Genomic DNA, 18,248 nt, shown 5'->3' with positions numbered 1-18,248 from the left:
CATTGTGGTACTCCTGTTTCATAATTGTTGGGTCACTCGGTACTGTCCAACAGGAGGCTGCTCAGGTTCTGTTCGTTATTTTTTTCAGTCTCTTTCTCTGTTTTAGTTTTGATAATTTTGACCTATTTTAACATTACTTTAAGTTATCTTAATTCACTGACCTCACTCCTAGTTGGCAGTTTCCAATCTGATAGTAAGGCCATCGATTGAATTCTTTATTGCAGATTGTACTCTTTCGTTCCAGAATTTTTATCTGCTTCTCTCTAATTTAAGTAAGTAAAATTTAGGTTGTTAATAACTTATTAAATAAAAAATTAAAATTTTGCTTTTCTGGGGAGTTTTTTCATTTTGTTCACTTAAATTTTTTTTAATGTTTATTTTTGAGAGAGAGAGAGAAAGAGAGAGTATGTGTGTGAGCAAGTGGAAGAGGGGCAGAGAGAGGGAGACACAGAATCTGAAGCAGGCTCCAGGCTCTGAGCTGTCAGCACAGAACCTGATGCGGGGCTCGAAGCCACAAACCGTGAGATCGTGACCTGAGCCGAAGCCAGACTACTAACCAACTGAGCCACCCAGTTGCCCCATCTTGTTCACTTTTTTCCTTTCACATTGTGTTCATCTTTCCCTATGTCCGTGAAAATACTTACAATAACTTATAAAATTCTTGTCTGCTGATTCTAACATCTGTGTATCTATGGACCTGTTTTTATTGGCTGCTTTTTCTCTTTTATGGATGACATTTTCCTGCTTCTTCACGTGTCTGACAGTTTTTAATTATATGTTGTTCATTCTAGAGGATATATTTTAGGAAGTCTTGATATGTTGTGGAGTGCTGAGTGTTGAGTTTTGTTCTGACCGGAAGTTAAATCACTGGATGATCCTCTTGATCCTCTCAGCCTTGGTTTTGGACTCTTATAGAGCAAGTATAATTTGGTATGTCCTTTACTCAAGGTTGTGATTTTTACTCTTTTGGTGTGTCCTGGAACATCATGTGAGTGCCAGAGGTACTCGGAGAGCTTTGTCATCTCTGGATGTCCTGGAACTTTATTGTCTGTTAGTACTGATGGGCTTTGGTATCTCCATTCATCTTTTTATCCCCCAGCAGCCACTCTGTCAGCCTCATGGGATTTTATCCTGTGTGCATGCAACCCAGCCCTCTGCAAGTACTTCATAAGAACGTTTACACTGACTTTTGTACCTTCCTGTATACTTCTTCTTCCTCTCTAGAACACTGTTGTGCAAATTCCAGCCACCTGAACTCTAGTTCAATATGCTATCTGTGCCTCAAACTTGACACGTCTAGAGCAGAATATAGTATTTCCTTTTTAAATTCTTTCTTCCCTGTTCCCATGCTTAGTTGGTGACATAACCCCACTGCCTAATCTCTTTGACAGCCGTTTCTCTTCCATATCCCTTTGACCACCAGTTCAGTCAATTTATCTTTTTCAGTCAATTATGCCTTCTTCCTGTCTATCACCATGGCAGCAATCTTAATTTCTTAATTGTTCTCAATTTTATGGTATCACAGCACTTTACCAAAACTACTAATAGAGCACTTATATCTTTTCTTATATACTACAGTGCCTAGCTTCAATTAATAATTGTTAATTGCATGAAGAAATGAATGGGTATTGTGTTTGCATGTGCTTGACCTGCTAGGCTGTCTGCTCATTTTGAGCAGGGACAATAAAATACGAGACACATAATTAGGTGTTTAATAAATGATTACTGAATGAATAATGACATTATAAAGTTACTAATTTTTTTTTGCATAAACAGATCAGGTCACCTGGAGTTGATATATTATATCTTCATATCATGTTCAGTATTTCCCAATCTACCTTAAACCGTTTTGGGGGAGGACAAGTCAGGGAAAGTCTACCTGCATGTTTGCTGATATAGTAGACCATTGTGTATGCAAGGCCATTTAGTTTTTTTAAAACAACAAGAACAACAAAAGCAAGAAATATTTGTCTGTACTATTCACCATTTTTAGTTTTGCACGTGTTCTCGGCTTTTCTTAAAATGCTGACTTTTGGAGTTAAGAAGTACATTTAATGAATTAGTAAAAATAAACAAAAGTGATTGTAGACATTTGTGCTATGCCAGAGATGTGAAATTTATTAGTATGATCATGAAGAAGCTCCTCTGTTTCCAGAAAGTTACCACCCAGCACTGGAAACAGAATTCCCAAAGCACCCAAAGAAAGATAAACTTTAATATGGAGGAAATGAAAAACTTTGGGAAGCCAGTAGCGCCCCCCTGTTCAGATTGCCCTGGGTCACTGGTGTCTACCATACGGCCATTGAACGTCTCTTGGTTTCTTTTTGAGGGAGAACATCATCCTTGTTCCAGCTTGGAAAATGTGTTGCTGCGGGTTCTGAGACAGGTGAACGCTGAAGCTTCTGGCTTCACTCTTTCAAATTCGGGCAGGGAGCAAAGCAGCCGTCGCTCAGCAGCAGCTTGAGATGCAGGGCTCACCGGAGGGCTGCGTGTAGGTTGTGAGGTTGAGGGACTCCAGGCACGGGGTGGGCTGGCGGGAGTTGAGCAGGAAGCAGGTGGGCACACAGGGCTGAGGAATGTGGCAGGGTGGGGGGCAGTTGTCACAGCAGGTTGGCTCCAGCAACCAGGTCGTGTGGGGGCAGGTGCTGGGCAGGCAGACTCCGCACCGGCAGCACTTGTCAGAGGAGCAGATGGTGGTGGCGGGGCCGGTGGGGACGCTGCAGCAGCAGGGCACACAGCAAGCCATGGCGCTGGGAATCTGGGTTTTTAATTGATTTGGTTGTAACGATAGATGAGGCTTCCGAGTTGTGACTGTCCCTCCTTTCTTTGAGGCTCTTATATACCCTCCCCAGTGGGTGTCGGTCCAACCAGAAGGCTTCTTTCCTGGTTCTTGTTTATATTAGTGTACCCATTATCCTTTGATTGGTTTGACATTTAGATGCTTGTAAAGAGTCTCTATTCTCCTAATTAACATTTATTTGAGTTCCTTGCTAAATCTGCACTGATTACTCTTGCTATTTGTGACTGGAACACAAGCTTTACAAAAGCTTCTGCTATTATAATTCTGACACCAGCCCTGCTGGGAAAAATTGCATGATGGTACACCATAGTATGTAGGTCTTCTCTCTGGTGCTGGTCTCATGTTCATTCTCTTTACCTTTATCTGTATCAGTTGTTCTGATGATGTTTTAAAAAGTTGAACTTAAGTTTAGTAACTTTTTTTTTGCTTTGAGGCTTTTTAAAAAATTACATAATTTTTTGTGGAGATATAACTAGCATATAACGTTGTGTTAGTTAAGTTTTGGGACTTTTGAAGATCAAACTTACATTAACATGGAGAAATATGTTATTGAGAAATATGGGCAGGCTTTAAAAAACACCTGTCATTTCAGTTTTGACTATAAATATTATATATTTATATATTTATTTATATATATTATATATTATAATATATAAATATATTATATATTATAATATATAATATATTTATATATTTATTTAAAAATTTGGACAAAATAGAAAAGTATAAAGAAAACTCACTCATAATCTTATCATCAAGAGAAATTCTTTATTCATACTTGTGTATATCCCTCTGGTCATTTTTTTATACATTTGCTTATCATTTTAACATGGGAATCATTACCTATGATTCTATGCCTTGCCTTTTTGTTTAAATGTATATACTTTCATTATCTTGTATTCTTAAATATATTTTATAATGTTACTAAAGTTTTTTTTTTTTATGTTTATTCTTGGAGAGAGAGCATGTGGAGCATGAGTGTGAGCGCGAGCATAAGCAGGGGTGGGGCAGACCGAGAGAGACACACAGAATCTGAAGCAGACTCCATGCTTTGAGCCAGCACAAAACCCAACGAGGGGCTCGAACTCACGAGCTGTGAGGTCACGACCTGAGCCAAAGTCGGACACTTAACTGACTAAGCCACCCAGGTGCCTGATAATGTATTTTTAATGTTTCCTAGCATTCATCGTATAGTTATACTTCCAAGTTACTTAAAATTTTTATATTATTAATCATTTAGGTTATTTTAAAGGTGATAACTGTGGCAATTGTAACAACTGTGGACCACATTAGGAGTCAGAAGAGCTCTTTACTGGGTTCCAGTCCTGCTCATTGCTTTCCTTGTTATGCCAAGTCATTCATTTTTTAAAGGCTTGTCTTTCTTTCCTGCAAAATAAGGATCATAATATCTACATTCTTCCATTCAGAAGATTATTGTCCATAGACCAGCATAAAGTGCTATATAAAGATAAATTATTATCATCACTATCCAAATAAGTTGTAGGTCAAACAAACTTGAGGTAAGGAAGAAAGGAAAGAAACAGTCTAAAGAAGAAAAAAACTAGTTGCAGAAAAGTCAAAGAGCAGCCTTACAGGAAGTAGCAAACATTTATCTGGAGGTTTGTACCCACAATTAGAGAAAATAGCTGGCACAGAAATTAATAAACTTCAGAATTAAAAAAATGTGGCTCTGCTTGGAAGGAAGGATTTTTAATCTCTCTTGGTATCCCTGGACTTCACCCAGATTTATCTCTGAGTGCATACCTGCTAGGTCTCACTCTTTTACTTAGGACTGATTTATATTTTCAGCATTTAAAAATTTTTGTTTTAAAGCTTTTTAAAAAATGTATTTATTTGTTTTGAAAGAGAGAGAGAATGGGAGGGATTCAGGGAGGGGCAGAGAGAGGGAGAGAAGAATCCCAAGCAGGCTCTACACTGTCAGTGTAGAACCTGATGCAAGGCTCAGTCTCACAAACCATGAAATCATGACCGGAGCTGAAACCAAGAGTTGGATGCTTAACCAACTGAGCCACCCAGGCACCCTTATATTTTCAGTATTTTTAAAATAACTTAATAGACATTTATCTGTAGCAGTTCCCATGTGCCAAGCACTGTGATAAACGTTGGATATAATAGAATGAACAAAACAGACATCATTCTTGCTCTCGTAGAACTTGGAGTCTGATGGCAGGTTTATCATGAACATATTATTCTAAGTTACTATTACTACACATTATGATAGGAAGGGTTCTAAAAGCATAAAGATTTTAAGCAAAAGGAAATAATTTTGACATTTTAAGAAAAAAACATTACAGAGAGGTTTGCAGTTTCTTACAGAATTTCATGGCAGAAAGAGTGCTGTCTTATTTAGAATGCAGTATTTGAGGCAAGCTTATGAGGATAAAGAAACTGGTACTGTTCTGTGTAGAATGTTATTTTCCCATAATTATAAATAAGATTTAAAGTTACAGATTAGAAAAAAAAAGTTACAGATTAGAAACAGTTGTAAAATAATGTTTATGATGATAAACTCCTCTCTTTTATCGAAAAGATTTATAGTACTTTATTAAAATTTCTTTTCTTTGCCATGGCATAAGTGACCTGGGTATAACTATCCTTTGCTCATAAATTATGACAGTGAATCCTAGACAGGTGAGCTAATTTGCCTTAGTCTGATGACTGACTTGTTAAAAAACTAAATATAGGAGCTATTGACATTGAACTACCTTTCTTGTGGTTTACCATTTAAGTTTAGTATGTGTCAGAGATACTAAACATTCTATTTTTAGAAATAAAGGGTATCTTTTTCCTTTAAGCGAATGCAGGAAAAACATGGTAATTCTTAATTACATGTAGATTTTCAAATTGCTGAAAGTCTACACACATACACACAAACACACACACACTTGCCCAGTTTTAATTATAACATCTAGAGTCAAAGGGCTTGTGTGGAAGGAAAAGTTCTTTTTCTCCCCTTGAAGGTCCTTCAACTGGCCTAAGATTTAGTTACATGGGACAGAGTAACAGGAGAAAACACCGAAGTTTTATTATGTCCACACAGAGTCCCAATAATGAAATTGAGACTTAAAGAAATGACCACGGCAAGCAGTTTTTATACTTTTTAGACAAAGAGACAATGTATGAGGAATTGACAGGTCAAAGAAAACTTAACTTTGGGAGCTTCAAATAGTAAGACTTTGGGCTGTGGTAGTAAATTAGTAAAAGTTAGCAAGGTTTGTTTGTACAGCCTTCTCAGCTCTGAATTTCCTCTTTCTGATGATAATAAGGATGTCTTTTGACCGCATTGTACAGAGAGGGTATCTTTCCTGTGGGAAATTTATTCCCTGCTTTCTCATGGACAGAGGAGTGTCTGAATGTCCTTGCATAGGCTGTTTCTTAGCTGATTTTTACTTGAAATAATCAGTATGCCAAAGTGGCGCATTTGGGGTGGCTTGCCCTTGACCCCTACAGGGGGAAGTGAAGTGATAGTGAAGATATAAACTGAAGGTTGATAATAAAAAGAAACAAAATATGATTGTTAGTTTCTTGCTTCAAACCTCTCTTTCCTTGGAGGTTTCAGTCTTAAAACCCTTTGCTTAAGGAGCCCCAGCCTTAGAGCCTTTGCATTTCTTCTCCCCTCATCCACTCCCTCTCTCCTCCCCATCTTCAGTGCTTTCAGTTCATGAGTTAGTAAGCTGCTGTTCTGTTTGGAACAGCCGCTCCCTACCTCTCCTGCCTCGTCATCTTTTAACGCTTAGCCTGGATAGCTTGGTGGCTTTCTATAACTATCCCTCACCCTGATGCTGAATCACCAGATCTGGGTTTTGATTACTCTTTCTGTGTGCTTGCATGCCGTGCTGCTCACGTCAGTCACAGCAGGAACCACATGGCCTTAGAAATACACCCATCCACCATATGTAGACCACATGTATTGTGATTATAATAACTTGTCTGTTTCCCTCACCAGATCTGAGAGAAACTTAGCACTCTAGGTGATAACATTTCTTTTATCTTTATGTCCTTAGCCTGGATTCAGCCTGGTGCAGGGGGAGCACTCATGAAATACTGGCCAAAGGAATTTGTGAAGGGACTGAATCACTTATTGGCAGTATTCTAGGTTGTGTCCCGTGTACCCCAAGGTTCTAAGTTCTATTCATTCAAACCACTAATGAGCCTGTGGGATCCTCTGAGAAATCTCATTCTGGAGGAACTCACAGGCACACTAAGGATATTTAGAAACATGTTTATTTATTAAAACATGTTTGAGAAAGAGAGCATGAGCAAGGGAGGAGCAGAGAAGGAGGGAGAGAGAGAATCCTAAGCAGGTCCCACAGTGTCAGCATGGAGTTGGATATGGGGCTCAAACCCACAAACCATGAGATCATGACCTGAGCCAAAGTTGGATCCTCAACCGACTGAGCCATCCAGATACCCCTAGAAGCATATTTATAGGCACTTGGTGCTTCCCTGCCCTGCCTTTGTCTTTTTCACATATATTCTTTTGGTTTTAGCTTAATGCTTTTCAGATTTTGACTTGTGCCTTTATATATGAAAGATATATATATATATATATATACACATTATGCATGCATCATATGTACATCGTAAAATGTGTTGTATATGTATTATATATGTATTACCTTTCTAAGGCAGGGCAAAGGATAATCTGCTCAAGATAAAATGAAATAGGTTGGTAAAAAGAAGTATAATTATCTCAGATTAAATCATGTTTAATCAAGTCTTTAGCTCCAGTTCTCAGCCTATCATCTGAAGAGTTTTGGCATTCTGTTGATGGTGGCAAGTAGAGTTATATTCCTTGGGCCCTGCTAGTGGAGTTGACCGCTTAAGATTTCTCTAAGGAAAAATGAAGTCGAGATTGGTAGGCCCACTTAGTGACTCAGGTCTTCAAACTGAATACCTGCCACTTTTAATCTGTGCATCACTAGATTTTCCGTTATAATCGGATGTGATGATTTTGTTAGAGATTCTTACATTTTATATTTCTCTTGCATGTTGTAAGTTGAGGCCATAACTGTTCCTTCAGCTTCTGGTCCTTGGAATTGGAGGCTCTGTGATATGGTAGAAAGATTTGGGCTTTAAAGTCAGATATACCAGGAGCTGAATTCTCGCTTTCTTACTAAATAACTTTGAGAATATTGAGTAACTCTTAAAGCTTCATTTTTCTCATCTATTAGTGATGTTTTAAGGATTGTGTGAGTTAATAATGTGATTTAATCAGCAACGTATAGATAAGTAAACATTGGCTCACCTCAGATTGCATTTGTCTGAGGAAAAGGGGAGAATGTAAAAGCTAACCAGTTTGACGTTAGCAGCCTAAAAACTAGCTAGTTCCAGTCATTCTTCTAGTAGATGCTTCTTCTTTTTTAATACAATAATCATTTTATCTTTACCTTTTTTTTAAATTAAGGAAATATACCAAAAACACTAACATAAACAAACAACATATCTTTCCAGAGAAATAAAGTTTATTGGAAAACCCATGAAGAATTTTTTTTTTGCTCTATGAAAATATCCAGTAGAAGAAATGGGATCTAAGAAGCAATGTGACCAAGAAAATACAGTCTGGGTCCTTACAGATTTCCATAGAAGTTTGATCACAGATGATGTTCACCTGCCCAGATGAACCAAATGGTTATTCAGCCAAATAACCATAAAGAAATTCTTGATTTTCTTTCCATTAAAATGAAAGGTAGGTTTTCCATATCTGGGCCATCTGGTCTGCCGCAATATCATGGTCAACTACTGAGGCAAGTGAATACTGGATAGACAGCTTCTGGGTTCTCCATTGTCAGGCAGGGAGCAAAGCAGCCGTCGCTCAGCAGCAGCTTGAGATGCAGGGCTCACCGGAGGGCTGCGTGTAGGTTGTGAGGTTGAGGGACTCCAGGCACGGGGTGGGCTGGCGGGAGTTGAGCAGGAAGCAGGTGGGCACACAGGGCTGAGGAATGTGGCAGGGTGGGGGGCAGTTGTCACAGCAGGTTGGCTCCAGCAACCAGGTCGTGTGGGGGCAGGTGCTGGGCAGGCAGACTCCGCACCGGCAGCACTTGTCAGAGGAGCAGATGGTGGTGGCGGGGCCGGTGGGGACGCTGCAGCAGCAGGGCACACAGCAAGCCATGGCGCTGGGAATCTGGGGTGCTTCTGCTTTCCTGGAAAGGCGAGGTTTCTGAGATACAAATGTCTCCTCTTGCTTTGGGGCTCTTATATATGGTCCCCAGTGGGTGTCGGTCCAACCAGAAGGCTTCATTTTTGTTTATCCCACCCTTCTTCGCTAAGATTCTCTCATCAGCTTGGTATTTACTTGTCCATTAAGAGTCCTGCCCTTATTAAGATACATCATGTTTTTGACTCATTGACTTGCCATTTTTGTCATAAGATGATTACATTTTATCTTCACAGGGTCTTGGAATGCCAAACCTTACATGAAATATGGATAATCAGTCTGAGTGACAATTTAGCTATAGTTTCAGATGCTGCATTCTTTTCCTTGTTTTTCTCCTCCTTAATTTAAAATAATATGCATAACATGATACACTTTTTAGTTACTAATATCAGAACATGCAACTCAAATGATTAACTGGACCATTTTCTCAGTGAAGTCAACAAGGACATGACACTTATAGATGAATGTTGCCTACGACTATATGCATCTCAGACATAGTTACCTTGTTTACTGAGATTAGAATTCAAGTTCTATTGAGCAAGTAGGGTGACAGCCAGAATGGAACAAGTTGAAACCCTTTTTCATTATTATTAGTCTATAGTGAGTTTCAAAAGTTGTATTATTCTATGTTGTTTTTTTTTTTTTAAACAGTCTTTATTCTCAAAGCTATGCCATTCTTGTAGTGAGTTAAAATGTAAATTCACTGGGAAGAAAGATCCACCAAGCTGCTGACTTTAAAAAAATTTTTTTAAAATATTTATTTATTTTTGAGAGCCAGAACGTGAGCAGGGGAGGGGAAGAGAGAGAGGGAGACACAGAATCCTAGCAGACTCCAGGCCCTAAGCTGTCAGCACAGAGCCTGATGTGGGGCTTGAACTCAGGAACTGTGAGATCATGACCTGAGCCGAAGTTGGCTGCTTAACCAAATGAGTCCCCCAGGCACCTCCCCCCCCAAGCTGCTGACTTTTGTTAAGGGTACCATTAAAAGAAAATCACCTCATCTTCATTCATGTTCAAACAAATGCTTAATTTAAAATAAGTTGAACCAAGAACAAAAAGGAGAAGTCATAAGATTCACAAAACAACAGTGGGTTCTGGAAGGGAATCTGATCCGATGTGGTTTAGAACTATAGGAGTCCTGGGTTGCCTGGGTGGCTTAGTTGGTTAAACATCTGACTTCGGCTCAGGTCATGATCACATGGTTCGTGAGTTCGAGCCCCACATCAGGCTCTGTGCTGACAGCTCAGAGCCTGGAGCTTCCTTCAGATTCTGTGTCTCCCTCTCTCTCTGACCCTCTACTGCTTGCACTCAGTCTCTCTCTCTCTCAAAAGTAAATAAACATTAAAAAAAAACAAAACTATAGGAGTCCTTTTTTCACTGACTTACTCCCCACTCTGTGTGTTTCTTTGTTTTTGTATCTTGGGTCTTCAATGAGGTTGTAAATTCCTTTGAGGGATGCCTTATACAGCATTCTTCACCTTGCTTGGCCTTAATGTGCTGTACTGTAGGATGGCAGATGAGGAAGTTGGACTGAATAATTATCTCTAGTGTGTAATATCCTGATTCTAGCATCTTCACATACTTGCCCTTGATCAGCACAAAACTATTCAGCTAGTAGAATCTAAATTATGTAATTTGTTGGATGGCAAATTGTTGAGTAAACACGAAGGACAGATTCTTTGGTGGGGTGTTTCTGAGGGGACAGGACTGAAAACCAACTTGGTCTGTTTAATAGAGAAGAAGCCTGGCTGAAACAGATCAGTGGGAAATACTAAATGTCATTGGCAAATAAGTCTCATGCATTTTATGAGAAGAAGAACCTGTTAGTGAAGTTGGCTTGGTTTTTGCTTAAATATTGATATGTATCACAAAGCATATTAAATAAAAATGAAGCTTAGCGCCTCCAAGGCACTTTACATCTCTGTGGGCGTGATCATACTGCTTTCTTGCAGTGTCCTTTCCCGATTCTGTACTTCTCAAATCCTGCTCATTCCTCAAGCATCAACTCACATATCTCCTTCACGAGAACCTTTAGGTGGTTCTTCTAGATATTTTCATTCTTTGCTTTCACATGGTGTGTCTCCTCTTTTTTCATTTAGATCTCATTTCAGTCTATTATATTTTATGGTTCCTCATTTATATGCCTTCCTCACTCCAGTGTGCAAGCTGTCTGAAAAAGTGGGAATTGTGTCTTCATCTTCTTAGTCTCTGTCAAGCACCTAGGTCAGTGCCTGGAACACAGTAGGTGCTAGATAAATGTGTATGGAATTGGATTAAATTTCAGGTTAGAAGGAAAAAAAAAGATGTGTTTATTTTTAGAATTGCCCCTTATAATTAATACCAATTGACATAAGCAGAGCAATTTCATCTGAAGTGCTTTACAGACATTGAAGTGGTTTTATATTCAGAGCTTCACCTAAACAAGTAATGAAGAAAATATGGCTCAGCTCAGTCTTTTGGGGTCTCCTTTGTGATTATGTTGATGTTTCTCAGAGTCTTTATTTTAAGAAGTTTTTTTTGTTTATTTTAGAGAGAGAAAGAATGTTCACGCATGCTCATGTTGGGGGTAGGGTAAGAGGGACAGAGAATCTTTTTTTTTTTCATTTTTCAAAATGTTTATTTATTTTGAGAGAAAGACTGAAAGTGAGTTGGGGAGCACAGAGAGAGAGGAAGACAGAATCCGAAGCAGGCTGCAGCCTCTGAGCTGTCTGCACAGGACCCGAAGTTGGGCTCTAACTTGTGAACCATGAGAACAAGACCTGGGCTGATGTCAACGCTTAACTGACTGAGCCATTCAGGCACCCCAAGAGAAAGAATCTTAAGCACGCTCCATGCTGAGTGTAGAGCCTGATGAAGAGCTCAATCCCACAACCCTGGGATCATGACCTGAGCTGAAATCAAAAGTCAGATGTTTAACCAACTGAGCCACCTAGATTCCCCCCTCTCAGAATCTTTAAAAGAATATATGTGAGGTAGTGACTTATAGAGGCAGGGAAAACGTTAAAATTAAAAGTAGGTGCTGACCTTGGAATTTAAAGTGACCTTAAGCTTAGAACTTACTATATTTTACTATTCAGGCAATTTTCTTCAAGTATTTACAGATCCTTGTGAGGCCTTCTTTTGCCTTTGAGGTTTATGTTGATGTCATCAGATAGTGTAATTCTCCTGGACATATTTATAGGTTTATCATGTGCACATATGTCAAGAGTTGTTTGGCAATTATAGCACTGAGACAGCACATGGTTTGGGGACAGTGGTGTTTATTTTTGAAGTAAGGAGTCCATGACAGCATTTACTCAGCTTCTCACTGGAAATCATCATTCAGAACATTGAATAATTCTGTAAAACTGAAGGCCCTGGGTCAGAACATTTTATTCCAGAGCATCTTTTTTTTTTTTAATGTTTATTTATTTTTGAGAAACAGAGAGACAGAGCACAAACAGGGGAGGGGCAGAGAGAGACACACACACAAAATCCGAAGCAGGCTCTGAGCTGTCAGCACAGAACATAAGGCAGGGCTCAAACTCACAAACTGAGATCATGACCTGAGCCGAAGTTGGAAGTTCAACCGATGGAACCACCCTCTTCCAGAGCTCCCAATTAAAGACCATTTGCTGAGCATCTCTTAAAGACTATTGTGGTCCGTCAGGGTGATGTAGGCGGGCTCTTGGAAATCTCTTTGGCTAGCAGCTCGATGCTCCACATTCACAGGGCTGGACACAGGTTGTGACAGAGATCCCACTCAGGTTTGGAGCAGGGTGGCCACTGCTGAGCAGCCAACATGATGGCATATAGGAGTCAGGCTCACAGCACGGTGGGGGGCAGGTGTCATAGCAGGTGGGCTGAAGGAGGCTGATCGTGTGGGGGCAGGTGCTGGGCAGGCAGACTTCACACCGGCAGCATGTGTCACAGGAGCAGATGGTGGTGGCGGGGCCAGTGGGGACGCTGTGGCAGCCTTGGAGACAAGACCCACAGCTAGACATTTTGTTGCAAAGGAAGATTTTCTTCTACAAAGCTGTCCTCTGTGAGTCTTTTATATGCACCTGTCTCAGGGAGCACGGCTTCTGTCCACCAGAATGTTTCCCTGTTGTTGTTTATATAATCCCATACAAATAACTCACTAACTTGTTTATCAGATGCGAGCTCTGATCAGGAGCTCTCCTTCAGTTTTATTTGGTTGTGTTGCGACATTCAAACGTGCTTCCTGTTGCAGTTTCAAAATGGGACCAGTGTAGGCTCTCCACTTAACTCTATCACAGGTAAATACTGCAGGGTCTCTTCTGACTTTCCTCTTTGTTACCGACCAGAACTTGTCCTCAGAGATGGTCATTGCTGAGTGTAAAGAATAAAGAGTGATTTCTCTGAGAAGTAAGAAATAATCCCTCTCAAAATGTGTGCCCTGGATGTATTTGGGAAGTCAAATTTTTTCCCTTACCAGATTCACCTTGCTGTCTTTTTGTGGATGTGAAGATATAAATGAATATCGAAGTTAGAAAACATGATCTTGATTGGGAAGTTCAGAGCCTGCTAGATGTCGTCTATATTGGTCCTCTGTGTTATCTATGTATGCAGTTACGTATAAACATTTAAATAAGCTCTCAATTTTACATAGGACATTGGTTTTTTTTTTTTAACCAGAAGCCTGAACATATTAAAACATAGATTCATAAGACCATGTATGGTCTGAGAAATGAACTTGCATCTCTTTGGAAAACAGCATGAATAGTTCCTTCTTTTCAGAATGACCAAACTGCTGAACTGTTTTATTTTTTAATAGTCACTCTTATCGTTTTAAAAATTCTTTCCGTTTTAATTCAGTGGTAGTGTTAACATGTCATGGCCAAAGCTAGTACATAACAACAGTAAAGGACACTGGTCAGCAAATCCATTCATTATAAATTTTTTTTTTACATTTATTTATTTCTGAGAGACAGAGAGAGAGTGTGAGTGGGGGAGGGGAGAGAGAGAAGGAGACACAGAATCTGAAGCAGGCTTTGGGCTCCAGGCTCTGAGCCTGACGCGGGGCTCAAACCCATGAACCATGTGATCATGACCTGCGCCAAAGTCGAACGTCTAACAGACTGAGCCACCCAGCTGTCCCCAAATCCATTCAGTATAAGTCAGATATTTATTCAGTCTCTAATAAAGCCTGAAGAGTGTGGTAGAGGGGTGCCTAGTTTTAACCTTATTTGACAGTTGAGGAGCCTGAGGCAAGGAGAAGTTAGATGACATGACCAAGGACTCCTAACTAGTAAGTGACAGAAGTACAATTTAAACCAAGACAGTCTGGTTGCAGAGATTCCTGTTTTGACTCTAATAGAGGGGGCATTGCTCTGCTGAGAGTGGAGGCTGCACATTGTCCCAAGATTAGTAGCAGGTAAGATTTGGTAGAAATGACTGCATCAGGTTATTGAGGGTCTCGACAGCCATGCTGAAGAGTTTAGTCTTGATTGAGTAAAAAACAACAACAACCAAAAAAACAACTTGAGTTATCCCAGAGTTTTAAGCAATTCAATTTAACCAACATTTATAGAGAGATAGAAACCTAGTCTGCCAGAGGGATAATTTGGATGGAGAGGCACAGGATTCTTGAGCCAAGATTAACTAGGAGGCTGTGATCAGGAGTCTGGTGATCAATGTCTAAATGAGGCTACAGCCAGTGAGAACAGAAAGAAAGGGCTGTAGGCCAGGAACAATTGGAAAGAAAAATGAAATGACTTGGTTTTTTGTTCTGTTATCAAGGATGAACAATTACTAACTTCACAGGTAGTTTTTCGCCTTGAACTAGGTTATCGAAACTTGAAGATGTGTTATGTTGCCAGACGTTCTGCATTTGAGTGCAAGGTTAATGATCCAGTCAATATTTTCCCGTGTTTAGGTTGCTAATAAGTATTTAAAGTCTGACTTTAAAAAAAAAGATGATTTGTTTTTACCTTAGAGGAGACATAAATGGTTTTCCCTAGACTCATTGTAGACACTCATTTTGTCTTAAACTATAATCACCCCAGAGAAAGCTGGGTTACCGCACACAACCAAATACACGGTTTAGAGAGATAGTAGACAATGTACTGTTAAGCAGCGTATTCTTCCTCCTGGATAAAGAGAGCCACATGCAGTCATATTTCTCTTGGGTGTATTGCTGTCTGCAAAGGAGGTGTGTGCTTTGGTGTAGCGGGAAGAGAAGCGACTCTTAGATTCAGGCGGTTTTAGGTTTAATGCCCCCTCTGTCACTCGCCATTTGTGCAACTTCTGTAAGTCACTTTCACAGTGTGTTTTCTCTCATGTAAAGTGGAGAGACTGATGGTAGCTAGCTACCTGTCAGTGTTTTTTGTTAGAAGTAAATGAAATTGTGCACATGAAGCACATATTGGAATGCCCTGTGGCTAGTCACTAAATGTTAGCTCTTATGAGTAAAAACAGCAGAAGTGGTAAGGTGGGATGGGGTTGGGTAGTGGCATGGAGTACTTGTTACTTACTTCTGGATAATCTAGAACCATAGATAAGCTGGAAGTGTCTTCAGAGGACATCTGACCAACCAGCTCGTTTTACTGATTTAAGACCCAAGACCCACAGAGCTCAAGTGACTGGCTCTGGACCAGAGAGGCAGCTCAAGAACAGAGCCACATACCTCCTGGGTTCCATCCAGGGCTTTTTAACTAGTGCCAGGGGTCTTTGAATGCCTAAAGACCCACAGTGGTAGTATTAGGACACTTAGAGTTATTTCCGGTATTAGAAATAAAGTCTAAATATTTATCCCTTACAAGCATGTATAAAAACCTCAAACTTCTTTGCTTTTGACTAAAAAAGAGGTAACTTGGTTATATTAATCCTAAAATTCTCCCTGATGCTTATAAATGTACTTATGAACAGACACGAAGGAAGGGATTATTATTTTAAAAAGTTACATGGGAAAAATAATATTTTTCATTAAATAAAAGGATGTCTTTTGGTGGGAAAGCTGGAAACCATCGTGTGGCAGTAATGGCGAGTGTCTCTCGCCATTCAGAGTGCGGCTGTTGATGTGTTGGGTCATTTGACACTCACAATAATCCTGAGACATAAACAGCGACAAGAGTATTATTTCTGCTGTGACAACAAGGAAGCTGAGGCAGAGAGGGAAGTGAATGGTCCATAGACCCAAGACAAGTCCAAGAATATATACAAGATTGCACTTTGGGTACTTTCTGTAAAAACCTTATGCACTTGGATTTTTCTAGGACAACATAATATATGGTCATCATAAAAGTTTTGTTCTAAGAGGAACTGTATGTTTTTGCTTACAGAATTGTGTGCCTATTTCTGGTGGATGGAGAATACTTCACTATAGCCTGGTATTTTCGGTTTATTTCAATGCCATGGTATGATATGCCACTTGGACTAGTAAACTTCTAAAGATAATTCTGACTAATGTAAATCAATTCTCACTTGAGGGAGCAAGGAATATGCAATAAATGCTAGTAGTTTTTCAGAACTGATTTTTCTAGAAGACTGTATATCAAGAAATGAGTATATATTCTTCCCCAAATGGCATTGAATTTTGAGCTTGGAATTTCACCGATGACCGGAATTAAGGGAGTCAGAAATATTTCTACTTGACAGTAAACTGACCAATTTGTTTAGTCAGTTAAGGAAGAAAGAAATCTTAATTTCAGGGGCAATGGAAAGTAAAATATAAAAAAAACATTAAAAATACTATATTAATCTTTAGTTTCCAGCATAGGGCTTGGCATAGTGACTTGTCCTGAGTAAAATGACCTAGTGAATTTTTTATTATTTGGTCTATCACAAAGAGCTCATATCTAATTATTCAATGATTTTACCACATGTGCTCTTCTCCTGCTGGGGTAAATCACGGACATCATGATGTACTGTTCAGGTTTAGCTAGGCATCCCACTTCCCCTAAGAGGAAACATGAGAGTAAATCATCACAAGGCCATATTTGCTAAGCCAGAACAAAGTTTATTAAGGAATAGTCAAAATGGCTATTTCTCAAAGAGCAGTGAAATAGCCTAAAAGACCACTTCACTCAAAGGAGGAGAGGATTGAGAAGGTGGGCAAATTCATGAAAACATGGCCCAGGGACTTGGGATTGGTTTAGCCTGATGTAGGTGGTAGCAGGTGTTGAAGGCCGGGTGACAAGCAGCACATCACCAAACCTGTGCAGAGACGCGGCTGCTTAGCAGGGCTCGCAGGGACTCTGGCAGCCAGGCTGAACGTAGGTCGTCAGGTTGATCCCGCTCATTCCGGGAGTTGGGTGGCAAGAATTGAGCAGCCAGCAAGTTGGCACGTAGGTGTCGGGCTCACAGCAGGGTGGGGGGCAGGTGTCGCAGCAGATGGGCTGAAGGAGGCTGATGTCATGGGGGCAGGTGCTGGGCAGGCAGACTCCGCACCGGCAGCATTTGTCAGAGGAGCAGATGGTGGTGGCGGGGCCGGTGGGGACGCTGCAGCAGCAGGGGACACAGCAAGCCATGGTGTCAGGAGTTGGGTTTTTGTTGGGTTGAGAAGAGAAGTCTGTTGGTGTCTCAATGCTTCTCTCTTCTGCCCTGGCTCTTATATACCCACCTCTCAGGGGCGTCAGCCTATTACCAAGAGTTTTTTTCCTTGTGTTTCAGTTTATAGCTATCTGCATTAAAACCATCTAATTACTTAAGTGTTTATTACCAAAGACACACTCTTTACCTCATAAAAAGGAGTTAAGATTGTTTTGTTGTCAAATTAGGACTCTTCACGATGGCTCTTTGTCACCTTAAGGACATTTCATTTCAGTCTTCAAAGGTGCCAAGTCATTATCTTCTAATCATTATCCATCATTAGTGATGGCCTGGTATGCTAGGTATCTGCAAATCATCCCCACGTTTTTTGTCTACTTTTCAGATGAAGAGATAACTACACGTTTTGATTGCTATTCTACCAGCAACCAAAAATACTATGTGGTAGTTTAGGTCTTCTGGCTGAAAAAGTGCTCAAAGTTTTAGATTTATTCTATGTGGCTCCAAGAAACTGAATTAAGATGAATGGGTGGGATCTATAGAGGAGATTCTGATTCTGCATAATGAAACAGTTTCTTAGAGAGCTGTAAAAATCATTTGCTTTCTGTTCACTCCGTGCGTGTAATGAACGATAACTTGTCAGGGGCAGGTGGATGGGAGTCAGGACCTGCGCAGTGAGAGTGACAGATGTCCTTTCAAACTCCATCCAACAATGTTATGAATTAAGATTATTGATGACCCAAAGGATAGTTATATGGGGCCATTTAGAGACTAAATAGT

The 18,248-nt window shown here is 40.0% G+C and overlaps 3 protein-coding genes across 3 annotated transcripts; all 3 read right to left on the bottom strand.

The window, feature by feature from the left end:
- Window positions 1-2,449: 2,449 nt before the first annotated feature.
- Window positions 2,450-2,746, bottom strand: LOC120225074 (keratin-associated protein 3-3). Its single transcript, XM_039223304.1, has one exon. The coding sequence runs from the start codon at window positions 2,744-2,746 to the stop codon at window positions 2,450-2,452; it is 297 nt and encodes a 98-aa protein (XP_039079235.1).
- A 5,890-nt stretch (window positions 2,747-8,636) lies between these two features.
- LOC120225075 (keratin-associated protein 3-3) lies at window positions 8,637-8,933 on the bottom strand. Its single transcript, XM_039223305.1, has one exon. The coding sequence runs from the start codon at window positions 8,931-8,933 to the stop codon at window positions 8,637-8,639; it is 297 nt and encodes a 98-aa protein (XP_039079236.1).
- Window positions 8,934-17,155: 8,222 nt separating this feature from the next.
- LOC120225073 (keratin-associated protein 3-1) lies at window positions 17,156-17,449 on the bottom strand. Its single transcript, XM_039223302.1, has one exon. The coding sequence runs from the start codon at window positions 17,447-17,449 to the stop codon at window positions 17,156-17,158; it is 294 nt and encodes a 97-aa protein (XP_039079233.1).
- Window positions 17,450-18,248: the final 799 nt, after the last annotated feature.

The sequence above is a fragment of the Hyaena hyaena genome, unplaced genomic scaffold (genome assembly GCF_003009895.1).
Source record: "Hyaena hyaena isolate Hyena2069 unplaced genomic scaffold, ASM300989v1 scaffold_1306, whole genome shotgun sequence".
NCBI classification, from domain to species: domain Eukaryota; kingdom Metazoa; phylum Chordata; class Mammalia; order Carnivora; family Hyaenidae; genus Hyaena; species Hyaena hyaena.
This window is presented reverse-complemented; position numbering and strand designations above follow the sequence as displayed.

Excerpts from the sequence above, each read along its gene's own strand:
- LOC120225074 (XM_039223304.1), bottom strand. The coding sequence starts at position 2,746 with ATGGCTTGCTGTGTGCCCTGCTGCTGCAGCGTCCCCACCGGCCCCGCC.
- LOC120225075 (XM_039223305.1), bottom strand. The coding sequence starts at position 8,933 with ATGGCTTGCTGTGTGCCCTGCTGCTGCAGCGTCCCCACCGGCCCCGCC.
- LOC120225073 (XM_039223302.1), bottom strand. The coding sequence starts at position 17,449 with ATGGCTTGCTGTGTCCCCTGCTGCTGCAGCGTCCCCACCGGCCCCGCC.